The sequence below is a fragment of the Phyllostomus discolor genome, chromosome 6, assembly GCF_004126475.2.
Source record: "Phyllostomus discolor isolate MPI-MPIP mPhyDis1 chromosome 6, mPhyDis1.pri.v3, whole genome shotgun sequence".
Lineage (NCBI taxonomy): Eukaryota > Metazoa > Chordata > Mammalia > Chiroptera > Phyllostomidae > Phyllostomus > Phyllostomus discolor.
The window spans coordinates 117,538,330-117,556,394 of NC_040908.2; the positions used below are offsets into that span (position 1 = coordinate 117,538,330).

Below are 18,065 nucleotides of genomic sequence, written 5' to 3' on the forward strand. Positions count from 1 at the left end.
CAGGCTTGTGGAGCTTTTATTCGTTAACCTTTTTTTCCAACTTTTTTGGTAAATGGAAACATCATACCCTTTTATCAGTGATTATTTCCTATGAACAGAACATTTTCTTATATAACCACATTCCAGTTATCAAAATTTAAATTGGTGTAATATTATTATAATAGTATACATTCAGGTTTCATTAGGTATCTCAATACTGTCCTTTATTTCAGTATTTTTCCTTAGTCCAGGATCCAGTCCAAGAATACATATTTTACTTATTCAGGTGTCTTAGTATCCTTTAATCTGGAATATTCTTCAAACTCTGTCTTTATTGTCCTTGACATTTTGAAGGACACACATTAGTTATTTATAATGCCTCTCAATTTGGGTTTTCTGTTTCTTTGTTTAGGTTCAGATTATACATTTTGGCAGGAATATTACAGAGCTAATGTATATCCTCCAGGACTCTTATTTTTTCCTTTGTAATTAATAAGTAAATTGTAGGAAGATAATTTGAGATACTATAAATCTGTTCCTTAACAGATGTTTCACCCAATAGGTATTTTTTTTTTAATTCCTCACCCAAGGATATGTTTGATTTTAAAGAGAGAAGGAGGAAGGAAGGGGGGAGAGAGAGAGGGGTGGGGTCAGAGGAAAGGGAGAAACATCCATCGGCCGCCTCCCATACACACCCTGACCGGGGACCAAGCCCACCACCACCTTTCAGGGTACAGGACGACCCTCCAAGCAACTGAGCCACCCAGCCAGGGCTCACCCACTATTTTAACATTTGTTGATAATTTCTAATTTCATATCCTTTTATGTTTATTATTTGGTATCTCTGAGGAAGTGTTTTTCCTTCTCCCTTATATGTTTATTTTCTTTATATCAAAATGTACTTGTGGATTCTTATTTTAGTCAGTGGATATACATGTTACCATTACTATTTAGGCTCAGTTTGTCCCAGATTTGGATAATGGGAACCTCTTTAAACTGTTAGCCAGCCATTTTTAAATGTTTGAAGTTTATTAGAAAACCAGGGTGGATGTGATAATTTAGTGCAGTTGTTAGCAATCCTAAAAACTGTTGACACGGTGCCATAGTCTGACTCTGGTTATTGATCAGAGGTGACCAACCGAACAGTGCTATTTCGCAATGCTTGAGGCTTTAACTAGCCCTGTGTATTTAGCAGATTTTAATTCCTCATGGAAAAAGCCAAAAATATAACTCCAATTTGTACTTCTTTGAAAACGGGCTCCTCACTTTTTCTCTGGTTAGAGAGCTGAACCTCTGTGGTCCATTGTGGACTGGAGATGGTAGCTGTGCAGCCTCGTGCACAGGGTTAGCAGGTTACCATGAGGCAGGAAGAGCAGTGGTAGCAGCTGCGCAGCTGAGGGAGATGAGGGCTTTTATGACACATCTTTTCATCTTGAGGGTTGACGTGATAAGACACATTTGTGAAGTTTGGCGTAAAAACCCCAAAGATTACTGATTATTAAGAAGAAAATAAGGGACTTGTTATTATTCGTTTAAAAATTGTTGAATGAAACTCTGCTTAGTGGCTTTCAATTCCTTAACATTTCTATTAATGGACTTAAATTTTGCACGTGACTTCTTTTCACTCCTTTTTTCTGATAGAACGTGATTTTAGTGATGACTTGAGTGACGATTATGTAGAAACTCGGCGAAGGCGGTCAAGGAGGAACCAGAAAGACAAATTACACTACAAAGAAGATTCAGAGAGTGACGGCTCGCAGAAGAGTTTACGACGTGGTAAAGAAATCCGACGGGTTCACAAGCGCAGGCTTTCCAGCTCAGAGAGTGAAGTAAGGAACAGATTTCCAATTTACCAAAGGTTGGACAAGGCAGAAATAGAAGTTAATAAAGTGAGAGGATTGTGATTTTATACCATTTCTAAGAAATTCAGTATAACCACTAATATTTCTGAGACAAACCCATGATTTTATGCTTGGTCACTATTTGTAATTCAAGTAAATGACATTTTATAAATGTAAATTTTTAAGGTCTCCATTGTAATAATTAAATTTTTCATTGAAACTAGAAAAGCCTCAGAAAATTGTAACCTGAGCAAGATTTTTCTGCTCCCATACTACCTATAGCCCTCATTTTGAAATAATTTCCTTTCAATTTGATTCATGAAAAGCTGAACAGTTATAAACTGTTTCTTTTCACCTTGAGAGTAAGCAGGTGTTTCATTTCTTAATAGCTATAGCTTCATTCCTTAGTAGAAGTTCAGGAAAAGCTCAGAAAATATGAATTTGTGGTATCTGTTTAGTCTTTGGTTGTTATTCCAGAACTCTTTCCCAAGTTCATTTTAAATGATTCTGATTTCACCTTTTTTTTTTTGTATATTTAATTCTCCATTGTTTTATCTGTTTTGAAGATTTGCTTTCATAGATCCTTGTCGATTAAATTTGAGCCTATGCCATGGGGAGGGGGTTGGATAGGGACAGCCAGAGAAGGAAGGGGAACATCTGGTTGAGTGTGTGTTATCTTTGTGTGTCACTAAAAACAAACATAAATTCATTAATTCAACTATTAAAAACAAATACTTACTGAACTATTCACTTTTCTAGGCACTGGGAATAGAAAAGTGGATAAAAGAGCCACAAACATGCAATTTCCTCATATAACTCTTGGGGGGAAAGAGACAATAAACAAATAAGTAGAATATATGATATATTAGGTGGGGATAAATGGTGTAGGAAAAAAGGGGGAGAACGTTGGGTTGGGAGAGTAGTTGGAATCTCAGATTGGATACTGCCGGAATACTCACTAAGAAGACATTTGAGTAAAGACCTGAAAGCAGTGTGGTGCAGCACGTTACGCAGTCATCTAAAAGAGTAATACAGGCAGATAAAGCCACAACACGAAGGTCTTGAGGCAGGTTTGTACCTGGCATGTTTGGAGAACAGAAGGGAGGCCAAATCGGAGGAGAAAGAGTGAGGGAAGAAAAGTGTGTAGATTAAGTGGGGAGATCGCCAGGGGCCAGATCATATAGAGAAATAGCCAGCAACCACAGCCCACTGTTTGTGTAAATAAAGATTTTGTAAATCGGTTACGTGGAAACAGCACTGTCTGTGTTTTTACATATAGTCTGTACTGCTTTCCCACAAAGTTGAGTAGTTGTAATAGAGACTGCCCTTTCCAAAAATATTTTCCTGACCCCTAATGAGTGCTGGTGCTGTCCAGCTGAGCTTTTTGCAGTGATGAAATGTTCTGTATCTGTGTTGTTCAAACTAGTAGCCACTAGTATTGTATGACTACTGCACTGAAAGGTGGCTAGTATAACCGATGAACTGAATTTTTAGTTTTATCTAATTTTAATGAATTTAAATTCAAAATAGCCACGTGTGATTACTGGCTACCATATTGGGTAGCGTAGTAGGCCATTGTATATAGACTTTGGATTTTATTCAGTGTGAGATGAGAAATAATTGGAGGATTTTGAGCAAAGGAGTGATATGATCTGACTTATGCTTTTGTGTATGTAGCTGTGTTACGCACAAGTTGAAGGGAGCAAGGGTCAGAATCTAGATCAGGTGGGAGGCCATTGAAATAGGCCAGGTGAGAGATGATGCCAGGTAAGTAAGACCAGGACAGTAGCAGTAAAGGGATGAAAAAGTCAAATTGTAGATGTACTTTGAAGGTAGACCCAAACGATTTACTGTTGGGTTAGATGGGAGAAAGAAAAGAGTCAGGGATGACTGAGAGATCTGAAGAATAGAGTTGCCAGTAATTGAGATGGTGGAAACCAGAACAGCACAAGTTTGAGGTGGGGGTTTAGGAGCTCCAGTAACACATTAGGTTTGAGGTGTCTGTTTAGCAATCCAAGCATAGATCTTGAGTAAGCAGTTTGATACATGAGTCTGGAATTTAGGGGTTACCTAAAACAAATGTGAGAATTTCCAGCGTATAGATGTTATGCCACATCATGGGAGACTAGGCGAGATCACCTAGTTGTAAGTATAGACAAAGAAGAGAACATTTAAGAACTAGCAAGGATATATAATAACATGGGATGAGAGCACAGTGTTTCAGATGTCCAGCATTAGTCAAGATTTCTCCAAGAAATTTCATTCTGCTCTTTCTAAAATCATAGGCACATCATGAATCACAATGGGCACTGTTAATGAGACTATGGGAGAGAAAAATCAAGCCAATTATTGAAGGGAAGTATTTGTATATAGGCAAGGCTGAAAGCAGACATGTGGTGAATGTGGGGAGGAAAAGGAGAATTACTTAAATTTGTTTATGGTTAAATGTGCTGTTTATTTTAGAGAGCTATATGTCCAAGAACTCTGAAGACGAGGAGCTAACTAAAGACTCAAAGCGGTCAGTTCGAAAACGGGGTCGAAGCACAGATGAGTATTCAGAAGCAGATGAGGAGGAAGAAGAAGGCAAACCATCCCGGAAACGGCTACACCGTATTGAGACAGACGAAGAGGAGAGTTGTGACAATGTTCATGGAGAGGCGGGTCAGCCTGCGCGAGACAGCCAGCCCAGGGTCCTGCCCTCAGAGCAAGAGAGCACTAAGAAGCCCTATCGGATAGACAGTGATGAGGAAGAAGACTTTGAAAATGTAGGCAAGGTGGGGAGCCCATTGGACTATAGCTTAGTGGACTTACCTTCCACCAATGGACAGAGTCCTGGCAAAGCCATTGAGAACTTGATTGGCAAATCAGCTGAGAAGCCTCAGACCCCTAAGGACAACAGCACAGCCATGTGCAAGCCTGGCCCCCAATGGGACAATTGGTGGGCAGGAGGCAGGGGCAACCAGAAGAGGAGGAAGATGAGCTTTTGAGAGTGACTGACCTTGTTGATTATGTCTGTAACAGTGAACAGTTATAAGACTTTTTTCCATTTTTGTGCTAATTTATTCCACGGTAGCTCTCACACCAGCGGGCCAGTTATTAAAAGCGGTTTTATTTTTCTTAGAAAACTCCACTACAGAACGACTTTTTAGAAGAAAAAGTTCAACAAACCCTAAAGTCTTTCTGTGAAGTGACCAGTTTTGAACTTTCAAGATAAATAATTGCTGTAAATTCCTTTTCACTTTCTTTTTCCAAGTTCATGGTCCCTTGGTAATTTCATTCATGGAAAAGAAATCTTATTATAATAACAACAACAAAGATTTGTATATTTTTGACTTTATATTTCCTGAGCTGTCCTGACTTTGTGAAAAGGGTGGATAAGAATGCATTCCGATCTGCAAGGGCCCAAAACAGAATTAGGGGTGGGAGGAAAGCACTTGTGCTTTAGCTTTTTCATATTAAATATATATTATATTTAAACATTTGTGGCATAGATGATGATTAACAGACTTTAAAAGTTCAAGTCTGTATTGTTGCAGTTTGATAATTGTAGATAACATCATATATAAGTCATTTAGTAACAGCATTCATGAAATCAACTTGTTTACTATTGGAGATAACCACACTTGATAAAGAAGAGACTGAGAAAGTACCATCGGTTTAAAAAAACCAACCTGAGTTTGTTATAGTGGAGTATCTTGTTTTTTAAAAAAAAATCATCTGAAAAGCATTTGTATAGTAAAATGTATAATGAAGCTTTTGACAACCAGATTGTGCTAGCAACAAATTTTTTTAAGACAGCTTTATGCAGTGGTGATGAGGTGGCCTCTAATGTACTATCATGGAGAGTTATTAGTGAAGTGAGTGTGGTCTTTTTTAAGGCCCAGGTAGACTGTAAACTTGCCGATAATGTAATGTCTTCTGGCCACTTACTTAAATATATGAAATATCATTTTGAAACAAATACATCTATACATAACATACATGAAGAGCTATTAGGCTGACAGTGGTATTTTAGCACATTTGAAGAAGGGGAAAGGATTTTCAGGTGAATTTTAACTGGTCTATTCTTGCCCTTAGTATCTACTTCAAATTGAAGTCTACAAACAAAGCAGTTCCTTTGGGAGGTTTGAGTTTGAGTTTTAGCGTGTGCGTGCGTGTGTGTGTGTGTGTGTGTGTGTTTTGAAGTTTCTTATCTGCCTGGATATATTAGCAGGGTTTGAATGTAGTTTTGGCCTTTGGCCATTAGACTTCTATTAAAATTCATTAACAGTCACATGACCAACAGAGCTGATCGAAAACCACCAATGTACTTAATAGGCATGACTATTAAGATCCATTTCAAACATCTCAAAACTTAAAAAAAAATAAGCCCTTTGTTTCAAGAAAAGGGGTTTGTAACTAAATATCTAACATATAATTGACACTAAAATACGAACTTTGTCTTAGTTTCTGTTACAGCTGTAAAATTTCAGGCAGAGCCATAAATAACATTGTACAAAGTGTAGCACTTGTGATTAAATCTTGCCTGTCAAATTCTGAAACCTTCAGCCATTACTTACTTCTGTGAATACTTTTGCCCTGGGATTTGGGTTTTTTCTGTTCCAGTGTTGTCTGTTGCCGGCAATGGACACACCATATCTGCTGCTGGCCCAAGGAACTTCATTTATTTTTCTTTCCAAATTAAGCATTGTATGTGCTAGTCAGTGTATAGTAAAGCACTTCTCTTTTTTATTATTAAAAAGCTGGCATTAGACTTGCATTATAAATACCTCTCTAGAAACTTTATACTCCTTCTTTTCCTTCCTCAACAGGTGTTGCCCTTAAATCTTATCTTTTTGGCCTTGAAAGTTTATAGCTGTTGTTTTCACTTATTGGTTCTTTTGTTTGTTTTGTTTCACTTTAGTTCTGTAGTACCTGCCGATTAATATTTTTGCTTTGATCCTAGCAATGTATATGTATCTGTATAAAAATAAAATAATGAAAGCAGCCTAAAATTAGGGTGCACAAATAGCATGTGGTTCCAAGTAAATTGTGATTTTTATTTTGAGACAATGTTCCACTGGAAGGGAGGGGAAGGGCTTACATTCAGAGACAGTAGAGCACAGTGCTGTGTGAGGAGCCACATTCATTTACAGGCCTCCTTTCTGGCTAGGTTTGTTTCATTGATTTGAAAATCTTAGGAATGTTAGCATTTCAAAACTGAAACAGGCTGGCAATAGAAGGATTCCTACTAGTGCAAGGTAAGTGGTTAGAGTGTGCCAGTGGCCTATCCTGCATCCAGTCTCCCTCCACTGTTTTAGTCCTAAAGCTGGTAAAGCCACTACTGCGTGGAAACTCCCTTGTACCCTGTTTCTACCTCTGGACACACCAGCTCCTGCTTCTACCTATTGTTTAGTTAAGAAAATGATAAAAAGTATTAAATGGGTAGATTATTTCTTTTACAGGATGCCTAATGTGAATAAGGAGTTCTTTTTATTCTTCTGCTACAGAGAGCAAAAGGTAATTTTTGTCATTGTGAAGACTGAGTATTCCATTTCGCAAATGTCCCATTGATATGGGTGATGATACCACTTTTGCTGCCTGTTATTTAACAAACTTGAATTAAGTGTTTGTGAAGTTGATAGTGAGTGTATCCCTTCTATCCTTACATTCTGATTATACCAGTTAATTATGTTTCATTTACAAAAATGTAAATCAAGCAACTGATACTTATAAGTTATTTTCATGCAGGTAGATTAATTATGGGAGATGAAATGAACAGTTCAAAACAACCTTGCTACTTGGTGTTTCGATTCAGTCCTGAAAGAATTGGTTCACTGAAATATTAACTCCAAACATACTTTGAAGAAGTTTTTTAAATTAGGATAAAGTAAACATTTTATATCCAAAAATATAATTCAGTCCTTAGGAACTGGAAGTGCGTAGGAGCAGCAGTTCATGTGGAGTCTAGAACACCTGTGTCCTTGTTAATAGCGCGCTCCCCGTGGACTTAGGTTCACAGTAGCTGCTGTAGTGTAATAGAGCCCTTTGATGCATTAAACCTCCTTTTTTTGAAATACAATTTGGGTTCCTGGTATAAAACTCAACAGTGTATAGCAAATGTGTCGAGGGAGATGTAGTTTAGTACTCACTATTTAGTTTGCAATTTCTGTAAAGGTTTGAAAACAAGCTAAATTGTCACAAAGCAGAAACTTTGAATTAAGTTATGTGAAAAAAACTCTGAAAATACACATTTGGTTTTTCAGACTTGTGCTGATGAAATAGTGTTCAGTGCAATACATTTTCTGTTGTTGGTACATTACTAGAGAATGATGGCAGAGATACTTTCAAGAAGATACCTGGTATATTGAGGTTGGGTTTCCTTGACACATCTTTTTCCAGTTGGTCAGGGCTGCAAATTCAGAAATAAAGAGTTTCATTTGGAATAATTCATGTCTACTGAAAATTGTTTTATAAGTGTGACCTGCCAAAGAACCAAGGACTTCAAATGCTGAAGAAGTTGTTGAAAAATGTTTTAAAACACACTAATTTTAAAAGGCTATTATAAACTCTAGTTACCATTTTTCAGTTGATAGAACCCATCCCATAATGTGCATTTAGATGTTTGTTATTTAGTGATAAAATGGGAAAATGTTCATCTATTTTTAGGTGGGACTGATAGAATTTCTTTTATCATGAAGAATGTCTTTTTAGCTTATGTTTTATGAGGTGGTGAGATGTTCACCATTCTCTAGTTTGTACTACCGTTCGACCAAAAGGAACCGATGAATCTGCAAATTTCATACACAAAAAAGTTGTGAACTCTGTCCTTCACCAACACAGTGCAGGTCCAGGATTCATGGTGTTGCCTCACAGCTATAGATATGTCTTTTGATGGAATAAATACACACACACACACACATATATATAAACATGTATACATACTTTAGATGTTAGGATTAAAATGAATCCTTCAAAATCATTCATTGACATAAGAATCAGATAAATAATTGTAACTGATAGGAAATTATAAACATTTAATTGCAGAAAGTCTAGAGAAAAATAGTGAAGGGTCCTCTTGGTTTGACATTCTAAAAATATAGTCTTAGTTCTCCTAAGAAGTGACAATGCCAAAATTGTAAATCTGCTGTAATCTACCTGGTTCTCTGCTTAATGTATTATTAAACTTACTTAGAATAACATCCATTCCTATTTCAGCCACCATTCCCAGTGTGTACCTGTAAGCCTACCCTGGAAGTAACAAGCTAACTGCTAATTTCTTCCCTGTTTTTATACCAATACTGAAAGAAAGCATTTTTCTATCAATGTATTTAAACTGGGTTATTGTGTTACATGTACTTTGTTTTCAGAATTTCCACTCCAACTTAAATCATCATTTGACATTTTTGGATGCCATGAATTGCTAAGTAACTGTAATGTGTTGGAGATGGGGTTATTCCCAAGCAAGCAAGGAGTCGTTAAAAGCCAAACTGTAGTGTGCTTGGTATATAACCACTGTAGATTGTACACGCAACACTTTTTTTTATTTATAAACCCTCTCAGAAATTGGTAAGAATAGGACCCCGTTAGTGGATTTTTCCCCTTGTTTTGGTCATGTCAGCTCAGTTTGTTTGTTTGCATTTTATATTTATACCATTTTGCTCTGGGAAATGCTGCAAACCCAATTCTGGTACATTGCAGTGATTTCATTTAGTGAAGATGCTATTTTTATTTTAAAAACTTTAAGATGTCTATCCTATGCATAAGTTATATGAGAGGGCATAACAAATTATTAGATGTGTAGAGATTTCTTACACTCTTTAGACATTTTTTAATAAAAAGGAAACATTTTTAAAGAAACTACATTTGTGTTTTTTTGCCAAACTGGTACAAGCTAGAAAATGCACTAAGGACTGAGTGACCCACTTTGTTCATTTTGCCACTGGATAATGTAAGTTAAGAATGGAATTGTTAACCCTAAGTATATGTTTTCTTAACTTTCATCAGTTTCTAAAGAAATCTAATTTAAGTGTTTGGGGTTTTGTTTGACCTGTATTTATTGAGTTCTGGTCATAGACCAGGAGCCTCGTGTCATGCTTATGGATAGCCAGAACACAGTCATTGGGAAGCGTAATGGCTCAAGACCTTCTGAATCGTTTAACTTATTTTGTATGTTGCAAAAAAAAAAGTTTATTTTGCTTGAGAGTCACATTTTTTATAACTGTACAGCTTTTAAGGGATGAGAAGTGGGAAAATACCCTAAAATAGGATGTAGATTTTTACAACTGTGTTTATGCTAGAACACCTACAGGTGCATTATGTAATTAAACCTAAGATTGTTTTAAAAAAACAATTGTGCCATGGTCTTTTTCATTCTCCTGCCCTTTAGCAAAGTTGGTGCATATCAATACTGCTATGTGGACAAGCTTTGAAATTAGGCAAATAATCCTTGTTGCCAAAGCTTTAAGATCATTTCATGAAAATTATACACACATGGACACAAACATACAGAGATCTAGTTAATTAATGTTAATGGATTTTTCAACTTCTGAACAGCTATGAGAGCCCGAGTTTTGGCAGTTAAGAGAATATTCTTAGTGTGTGATTTTTGTGATGCCTAACTAGGTTATTCTCAATGTTGGTCTGGTGTTTTGTTCTCTTATCAAAGTAGCTTCTTGATAATGGATCTGAACTGTAGCTTGCTCAAACCTACCAAGAAGTTTTATATATGCCTTGAAAAGGAGTGTCCAGTGATGGGGTTGGGAGTGGGTAGGGCAAAGTTTGGTTCTTGTTATTCAGTAGACTTAATTCCACAGGAATATTTATTGGAAGTATGGCAGGAAGGGATAGTAAGATGTTTCAAATTCTAATTCCCTCATTTGATAGAAAAAAATTTGATGTCTTGTAGATCTGCCAATTCTAGCAGTGTTAGGCATAATTTACCATAAGTTACATTAGACACCTTTGTTTAAATGCCAGTGGCTTTTGGGGGGTTTTTGCCATCTGATAATTTGACCTTTCTAATATCTCACCTTTGTAGCACAAGTGTATTCTGTTAAAGAATTAAACTCATCTAAATGTGTCATAATTTCTATCCAAACTACCTTTATCATCAGCTAATGTGGGATGTCAGTTTCTTGGCTATCATCTGATCAGAGGTGCAGTCTGGGAATCATGAATTTCCAGGTGAATACAAATTCCAGATAAGAATTTGTAAATGGTATGTTAGATTTTCATTTTGTTTTTAAAGTAATAGCTGGAATTCAGGGAGTGTTTGATCAGAATGCCTCTTGGATTTTCAAGCATGCTTATATGAAATGCTTTATTTTCTTATGCATAAAGCAAATTATTCCTGGAATAGGTTCTCAGAATGCTTTATTTTGTTGCTAGATGAGAGCTAAAGCAGAAGCTCCAATAACAAAACTGTTGAGGTAATCAGGACCTACGTGCTATTAATCAAACAGAGGAAACTGAAGTGCTCTCTACCACATATATCGTACTGCATGTGTGTGGGGGGGTGGGAGGGAAAGAGATCTGAAAACTGGAAATGTGATTCCAATAGTGCACAAAGTAAAGTTTGTGCATGGGAAATAGGGGAATTCCTGGTAGCTTAAAGCTTCAGGGGCTAACTGCAGTGTATGAACACCTAGTGTGTTAGAATTGCAGTGCTTAGTTGTTTAAATATAATATTCCTTGTAAGTGACAACCAAAATATGTTGTGGCTCGTGCCAATATTTTTGTTAATGAAATGTTCAATGTCTCGCTACAGTCTGATCAGAACTCTTGGTGTTATAAGCTAGGCCTAAAGCTATTTTATAGCTGTTGGTCTAATTGTACAGTATAAATTTTTCTTTCAAAATGTTTTATTGACTACTTCTGTCATTTCCTTCACTTAATATATGTCAATTGTCATAATAAAAATTTTAAATGATTTGATGTATTTAGCATGATGTGTTTACACACTTATTTTAAATTTTGTGAGCCATGGAAAACTAAGAATTTTCAATAACAGTCAATGAAGGTAGGAAACTTTTTATCATCCCAGAGACAAATGCATTGTTCTCTTATTATCTAGAAAGCAAATTTGCAAGTGCATCAATTTCCCCAAAATAATTTTTAAGAGTATTTGCCAAGTAGGTGAATTGTAGGTACTAGAAAGCTATTCTTGCCCTGGCTGGTATGACTCAGTGGATTGAGTGCCGGACTGTGAAGCAAAGGGTCGCCGGTTTGATTCCCAGTCAGCGCACATGCTGGGTTGCAGGCGTGGTCCCCAGTGAGGGAGGGGTATGTGAGAGGCAACCAACGTTGATGTTTCTATTTCTCACTCCCTTCCCCTCTTTCTAAAAGTAAATTAGTAAAATCTTTTTTTTTTGAAAAAAGCTATTCTTGATTTCTATCTTTAGCCTCTGGAGAACTGACGCATTAAAGAGCCCTTGGACTTATTAACATAATGTATCCCTGTGGGAGCACAGAACTAGATCAGAGGGCAGATGCCTTAGGGAAAAGCTTTCTATTTATTCTACCGAAGAACTTTTTTACAGTTTTCCAATAATGACTTGAGAGTGAATTCTTACCAATAGGACATTTTTTTGGACTTGGGCTGAAGTGCCATTTGGGAGGAGTAGAAGAGATCAACGCATTCAGAGAGGAGTTGGACCAGATGACTAAGGGGCCCTACCAAGCTGAGTATGATTCTCATCTACAAATGTTGATTTGATAGATTTTCTTGACTCTTAGAATACAGTCAGATTCACACAACAAAGTCATTTTTTACAAACTAGTGGCGTTCATCTCATTGCAATTCTAATTAAAAATATTAAGCAGGTAAAGAACTTAGTGAATCAGAATTTCACTTACTGATCTACACTGGCAAGAAATGACCAGCAGCAGGTCAGGGTAATGCAGAAGGCAGGACTGGAATCTTACTGGGAGGTGCCATACAGAGAATCTGGACGGTGCCAGAGAGCAAGGATGAAAGGTAAGGATGCACAACTGGGAAAAGCACATGCGAGGAGGAAGTAAGCTAGAGGGCGGTCCTTGGGATGCCTCCCCTCCGACACAGCCCCTTTGCAATAATCCGGATGAGTTTAGGCAGTGGTTTCCAAAATGAAAGTACCTGTAAATTTTATTTAAAAGCCTCCTTGATTTTTAAAAATTGGAATATGATTCACATACCCTAAAATTCGCCATTTTAAAGTGTACAGCGGTTTTCAGTACATCACAGGGTTGTCATCACCTCCAAAAGAAACCCCAAATTACTAGCACTCACCATCCCTCTGCTCCCTCCAGCCCTTGGCAACTGGTAATCTACTTTCCGTCTGTAAGGATGTCTATTCTGGACATTTCATACATGTGAAATCATGTAATAGGTGGCCTTTTATGTCTGACTTCTTTGATTTAGCTTGTTTTCATAATTTCATCCATGTTTTAGCATGAATCTGTACTTAATTCCTTTTTGTGGATAAAATCATTCTACTATATGGATATACCACTTTTTTTTTTATCCCCAACTGAGGACATTTTTTCACTGCCTTAGAGAGGAAGGGAGAGAAATATCAATGTGACAGAAGCATAGATCAGTTGCCTTCCAAATGTACTCAGCCCAGGGATCAAACCCACAGCCTAAGCCTGTGCCCTGACCAAGAATCAAACCTGCAACCTTTCGGTTATGGGAGGACACTCCAGTCAAGCCACATGGGCCAGGGCTGGATATACTGTACCGCATCTTGTTTACTCACTCATCAGCTGATGGATATTTGAATTGTTTCCACTCCTGGGCTATTATGAATAATAAACATTTGTATACAAGTTTTTGTGTGGACATGTTTTCAATTCTCTGAAGTATGTACCTAGGAATGGAATTGCTAGATCATATGGTAACTGTTTCAAGGAACTGCTGTACTATTTTATACAGCATCTGAATCTTTTTACATTCCCATAGCAATGTATAAGTTCCGATTTCTCCACATCAATACCATTTACTATTAGTCTTTTTATTAGAGCCATCCTAGTGGAATGAAGTGCTTTTTCATTGTGCTTTCAATGTGCATTTCTCTGATAATGATATTGATGATCATTTCGTGTGCTTCTTGGCCACCTGTGTATCTTCTTCTCAGAAATATCTTTAAAATCCTTTGTACATTTTAAATTGGGTTATCTGTCTTTTTATTGTTGAGTTGTAAGACTTTTATATATTCTGGATACTAGACCCTTAACAAATATATAATTTTGTAAATATTTTCTCTGATTCTGCAGGTTGTCTTCTTATTTTCTTAATGGTGTTCTCTGAAACACACAAGTTTTTAATTTTGAAGGTGTCCACTTTTTTTGTTTGCTCATGCTTTTTTTTCTTTAATCCTCACCTGAAGACATGTTCTTTAGTGAGAGAGAGAGAGGAGAACAGAGAGAGAAACATCAGTTGGATGCCTCCTGTACGCACCCCGATGGCAATCAAACCCACAACCCTTTGGTATAAGGGACGACTCCAACCAACTCAGGACCCAGCCAGGGCTGTCTGTTCACGCTTTAGATGTCATATCTAGGAAACTGTCACCTAATTTATTGTCACAAAAATTTGTGTTTTATGTTTCCTTCTAACAGTTTTATAGTTTTAGCTCTTAAATTTAGGTCTTTGATATATTCTAAGTCATTTTTGTATGTGATGTGAAGTAGAGACCCAAATTCATTCTTTTGCATGTGGCTACCCAGTTGTGCCAGCACCATTTATTGAAAAGACCATTCTTTCCTCCCTTTGAATTATTTTGGCATCCTTGTTAAAAATCGATTGACCAGAAATGTATTGGTTTACTTCTGAACTCTCAATTTGATTCCACTAGTCTGTACATCTGTCTTTGTGTCAGTACTACACAGTCTTGATTACTGTAACTTTGAAGTAAATTTTGAAATCAGAAAGTGGGTTCTCCAACTTGGCTGTTAATAAAAAAGATTATTTTCACTATTCTGGGGACCTTGAATTTTCATATGAATTTTAGGTTCAGTTTGTCAATTTCTGTGAAAAGGCTATTGGAATTTTGATAGCTATTGCATTCAATATGTAAGTCATTTAAGGGGAAATACTGGATTCTTAACAACAACAAGTCTTTAAATCAGTGAACATGAGATGTTTTTCCTTTTATTTTAGGTATCCTTTAATTTTTTTCAAGAATGTTACACAGATTTCTTTTGGTAACTATATTCTCACATAGTTTATTCATTTTAATGGTATTATAAGTAGAATTGTTTTTCTTAATCTCATTTTTCGGTTGTTTACTGCTAGTGTATAGAAATACAACTGACTTTTTTACTTAGGAATAAACTTAACCAAAGACATAAAGACTTGTACACTGAAAACTACCAAGTGTTGCTGGAAGTAATGAAAGAAAACACATATAAGTGGAAAGACATCTCATGTTCATGGATCTGAAGACAATATTGTTAAAATGTCAACACTAAAATTTGTTTTCTGCAGAAATGGAAAAATTAATCCTAATATTCATATGGAACTCAAGGGAACCTAAATAGCCAAAACACACTTGAAAAGGAGAGTAAAACTGGAGGACTCGCCCTTCCTGATTTCAAAACTTACTACAAAGCTACAGTAGTCGAAGTGGAGCAGTAAAAAGACAGGTAGCATAAATCCCGTCATAGAGACCAAAAAGGTAAAATACACAGCCAAGACATAAACCCTCACGCACATAGTCATGTGACTTTTGACAAGGATACCAAGGCCATTCAATGGGGAAAAGAATCTTTTCAACAAATGGTACTGGGAAAACTAGACATCCACGTGCAAAAGTATGACACTGGACCCTTACGTAACATCACGGGCAAGAAATTAACGCAATTGGATCAAAGACCTAAATGAAAGACTTACAACTATAAACAGTTTAGAAGAAAACAAAAAAAGTTTCATGACATTGGATTTGGCAATGATTCCTTGGATACAACACCCAAAACACAGGCAACAAAAGAAAAAGATAAGTTTTACTGTTGTACATCAAAATGAAAAACTTCTGTGCAAAGACACAATCAACAGAGTGAAAAGGCAACCCCCATGGAATGGGAGAAAATGTATGTATGTTCATCAGATAAGAGGTCAATATCCAGAATATATAAAGAACTACAACTCAACAATAAACAATCTGATTTTACATTTCTCCAATGATATACAAATGGCCAAAAACTAATTTAAAATGCTCAACATCACTAATCATTGGGGAAATCAAAATCAAATGAGGTATCACCTCATACCCATTAGGACAGACAGTATGAGAAAATGAGCAAGTGCTGGTGAGGATGTGCAAAATGGGGCCCATTGCGCACAGTTGGCGAGGATGTAAAATGGTGCAGCCGCTATGGAAGAGTTTGGTGCTTCCTCTAGAAATTGAATTACCAAATGGTCCAGCAACCTCAATCTGGGTATATACCCAAAATAATTGAAAGCATAATATCAAAGGAATGTGGGTAGATTCCTTAAGATTTTATTAATACAACATGATGTAATCTGTGAATAGAGATAGATTTCTTCTATTTCTTTTTCTTGCCTGATTGCCTGGCTCTAACCTCTAACGCAATATTGAATAGAAATGTCCAGAGTGGACATCCTTGTCTTCTTCCTGATCTTAGCAGAAAAACAGTCTTATGATTTAGTATGATATTAGCTGACAGTATTTCATAGATTTTTTAATCAGGTTGAGGAAGCTGACTTCCACTTCTAATTTTTATATCTATTGAGATAGATCATGTGGTTTTCTTGCTTTATTAGTATGGTGTATTTTGAACCAACATTCCATTTCTGGGATAAATTCCATTTGGTCATTGTGTTAGAGAGCCCCAAGACCACCACCAAGATCAGTGATTCATTAGGAGGACTCACAGGACTCAGCACATAGTACTACTCACACTTACGATTTTTTACTGTCAAAGCATACAAAGTGAAACCAGCAAAGGGAAATGACATATGTACAAAGTCCAGAGGTAACTGGGCACAGGCTTCCAAGGGTCTTTTTTTTAATCTTTTTAAAAAAGATTTTTTTTTATTTTTAGAGAGGGGAAAGGGGGGCGATAAGGGGAGAAACATTGATGTGTGGTTGCCTCTCGCATGCCCCCTACTGGGAACCTGGCCTGAAACCCAGGCATTTGTGCCCTGATTGGGAATTGAACCTGTGACCCTTTGGTTCTCAGGCTGACACTCAATCCACTGAGCCACAGCAGCAAGACCTAAGGGTCTTTTCCCAGTGGAGTCACACAGGATGTACTTAATTCCCCCAGCAATGAGTTAACACCTGTGAAATGTCACCTACCTTGGAAGTTTACTAGAGACTCCGCGCCCAGTATTTTACTGGGAGCTGACCACGAAGGAGCCATCTTGTGTAGCACATATCAAAACTCCAGATCCCCAGAAGGAAAGCAGGTGTTTAGCATAAATCACATGGTCTGCCCAATTTAGGCACAATGAGCCACCCAGGTACAGTGGTGGGAATCTTCTTGAAATCAAAGTTCCTAGGCAGCAAGTAGTAACACCCTTCAACACCCTCTGTCCTCCAACCTCTTTCCAGGTTCTGAGAATTTTACCTTTGTGTAACTTTAGAACCTGTCCGTTTCCATCCTTGCTGCTACTCTCACCTGTATACCATGGCAACAACTTCCTAATATTCTTCCTGATCAGAATGCCCCTTCTCCAGTCTCACTACCAACAAACTAATCTTAATTTTAAAATTTTACATTCTTGCCCTCTCTGGTGTGGCTCAGTTGGTTGGAGGTTGTCCCATAACCGAAAAGTTGTAGGTTCCATTGTGGTCAGGGCACATACCTAGGTTGCAAGTTCATTCTCTGATTGTTCTGTCAGGCATGAACAGGAGGCAACCAATTGATGGTTCTCTCCCTGTTGATGTTTCTCTCTTTCTCCCTTCCACTCTCTCTAAAGCAATGGGGAAAAAAGTCCTCACTTGAGGATTTTTTAAAGATTAAAAAATAAAAATATAACATTCTTCCAACTATTCAGAACATAGACATAAAACTGCAGCATCCTATCCTCTAGCCACAAAAGAGCAAGAGCATAGGTATAATCATACTGATTTTACAGGCAAAGAAGTGACCTGGAGAGACTGACTGACTTGAATTCTAGGTCTATCACGGCTGAACTCTTGCTCTTGCATTTAATGCCTCAGGCCTCTCCTCTGTAAAAATGGATCAATAACATCAACTTTTTTCAAATGGTTATAAAGAGGAAGGAGTAATACCGATAGAAAGCCTAGAACAGTGCCT

The 18,065-nt window shown here is 37.1% G+C and overlaps 1 protein-coding gene across 1 annotated transcript in view; it reads left to right on the forward strand.

Moving 5' to 3' along the window:
* The window catches only part of RSF1 (remodeling and spacing factor 1), a 119,943-nt gene extending 108,213 nt beyond the window's left edge, over window positions 1-11,730 (forward strand). Inside the window, 4 exon segments of the mRNA XM_036028764.1 lie at window positions 1,621-1,807; window positions 4,282-4,726; window positions 4,728-4,778; window positions 4,780-11,730. Coding sequence (XP_035884657.1) covers window positions 1,621-1,807; window positions 4,282-4,726; window positions 4,728-4,778; window positions 4,780-4,854 — 758 coding nt within the window. The 3' untranslated portion in view covers window positions 4,855-11,730.
* Window positions 11,731-18,065: the final 6,335 nt, after the last annotated feature.